This window comes from Antrostomus carolinensis, unplaced genomic scaffold, assembly GCF_000700745.2.
Source record: "Antrostomus carolinensis isolate BGI_N321 unplaced genomic scaffold, ASM70074v2 scaffold15773, whole genome shotgun sequence".
Classification (NCBI taxonomy): Eukaryota; Metazoa; Chordata; class Aves; order Caprimulgiformes; family Caprimulgidae; genus Antrostomus; species Antrostomus carolinensis.
The window spans coordinates 9,235-11,269 of NW_010307370.1; the positions used below are offsets into that span (position 1 = coordinate 9,235).

General features: G+C 49.7%; 1 protein-coding gene across 1 annotated transcript in view; it reads left to right on the forward strand.

The window, feature by feature from the left end:
• Positions 1 to 2,035, forward strand: part of LOC114818455 (carboxypeptidase D-like) — a gene marked incomplete at its 5' end in the record, with an annotated part of 9,153 nt that overhangs the window by 6,446 nt on the left and 672 nt on the right. Inside the window, one exon of the mRNA XM_029084363.1 lies at positions 1,946 to 2,035. Coding sequence (XP_028940196.1) covers positions 1,946 to 2,035 — 90 coding nt within the window. The remainder of the gene's footprint in view (positions 1 to 1,945) is intronic.

Sequence of the window (2,035 nt, forward strand, 5' to 3'; positions counted from 1 at the left end):
GATGATCTCCTGAGGTTCTTTCCAACCCCTAGGATTTTGAGATTCCTTCTGAAGCTTCCATCTGCCTCCTGCAAGGCAAATACACAGCTGTTCAGGACCTACCTGGACGCCTTCCTGTGTGATCTCATTTAGATTCCTGCTCCAGCAGGGGGATTGGACTGGATGATCTTTCAAGGTCTTTTCCAATCCCTAATATTCTGTGTTTCTGTGACAGATGGGCTTCTGAGAGCCAGTTTGACTTCCTCAGCTAATCCAGATGAGACCCATTGGCTGGGCCCTTGTGTCCCACTGACAGTGGTGGGAGCCGTTCAGTCAGTGCACGGAGGTCTCTGGGCTGAGTGGTGGCATGCCAGTCTGTCTGGACTGTAGCTGTATAAGGTTGTGTAACCCAGAAGATACCATCAGGATGTGTAAAACTTAGCGTGGTGCATTTTCCATACTGACACAACTGCTTGTGTGCTGGTGGTGGTGGGAACGATCCTCTCATGTGGCCATGACATCTGGCTACAGTCATGTGGTGGGATTTGTCAGGGTGACTCTGAAACCTGTTTCACAGACTTGTGGTGGTTTTGGAATGTCCTTTTTTGCTATTGAAGGCTCCCATGGATGTTTAGAGGGCTGAACATTTGCCGTCTTCAGCAGCATGATGAAGTCTGAGCTCCAGATTGGGAGTGTTGATTCCTGCAGACCTCAGGTCCTGCTGGTACATGACTCATTCCTGTTTGAGAAACAGGTTTGCTGGCTGAGGGTTGAACATAAACTTCAGCAAATGGGGTCAGGACACTTGCTGGAACAAGGTGACCTTTTTGATTTGTAGCAGTGCCTGTGGTTTCTTTGAAGGGCAAGAATAGCAAGATGAGCTTAATACTGGGCAGCGGTTCTGTGTACTCGTGTTTTCTGGTGCTCATGGAGGCTTTCCTGGTTTAACAATGAGCTAGCAGCTGTCCCCAAGTGCTGCAACATCCTTACATTGAGACTGCTGCCTTAAAGGGGAAACGTGGGAGGAGTCTGGTGATTTGGATGCAGGACTTGGGGGAAAGAGCAAGTTTCCCAGTTGGGGTTTCCCACATGGACCAGTCTGTGTCCTTTCCTCCTCTGGCAGGACCTGGCTGTTGACTCCTGGGGTCACAGGAGTCCCCAGAGGTGAGGGAGGCAGCACTGCCCTCCCAGATCAAGAGGAGAGTTTCCTGATGGTGACTTGCTGCAGTTCACTGTCCCATGTCACACCTTGTCAGACTTTCTGCTTGGGCTGCTCTAAATATCAAGTAAATGGAGATCTTCAGGTAAGGAGTTGGAGGAAGAGAACAGCCTGAGGCAGCAGAGAAGGGGAAGCATTGCTCTTGTCTCATCTAGAGTTTGCTAAGACTTTTTTGGGAGAACAGCTGTGTGGTCCCTGAAACTGATTTGGCTGTGCAGATTTGAGCTGCCACCTCCCAGGTTGATCCTCTAGTGTGTTGTTTTGTATCAGGGCCTGAGGCTTATTTTAGGTGGAGTAACTTTTCTTGCAGGAAAACCTCACCCTCACTAATCTAAAGATGACTTGGAATGTATAGGGAAGGACTCAACAAGGGTCATGTTTGAACTCCAGTGTGCCTCCCTGGCATCCAGGATTTGTAGTGTCTGGAAAATGTCTTCCGAGTGAAATGAACCCGTGTGGATTTCCAAGTGCTGTGCTGCTGATTTCAGCTGGCAGGGCAGTGAGACTGAAGGGACCTGTCACCTCTGAAGTGTCTGCAGCTGATTTGAATGGCCCAGTGTCCTGGTTACTGGGAGAAACAGAGCTCAGGCTCCCTGAGCAGAGTCTCATGATGATCTGATCTGACTTTTCTCCTGAAGTTATTAACTCTGGAGCTAAGGTGGCATCACGGTGAGATGCTGTGGGGGGCTGAAGGTCAGAGAGAGATGTACATTGCTCTTAGGACATGTCTCTGCCTCATTTTCTCAGGTGGGATGCAGGATTACAACTATGTGTGGGCCAACTGCTTTGAGATCACGTTGGAGCTGTCCTGCTGCAAGTATCCACCGACCTCCGAGC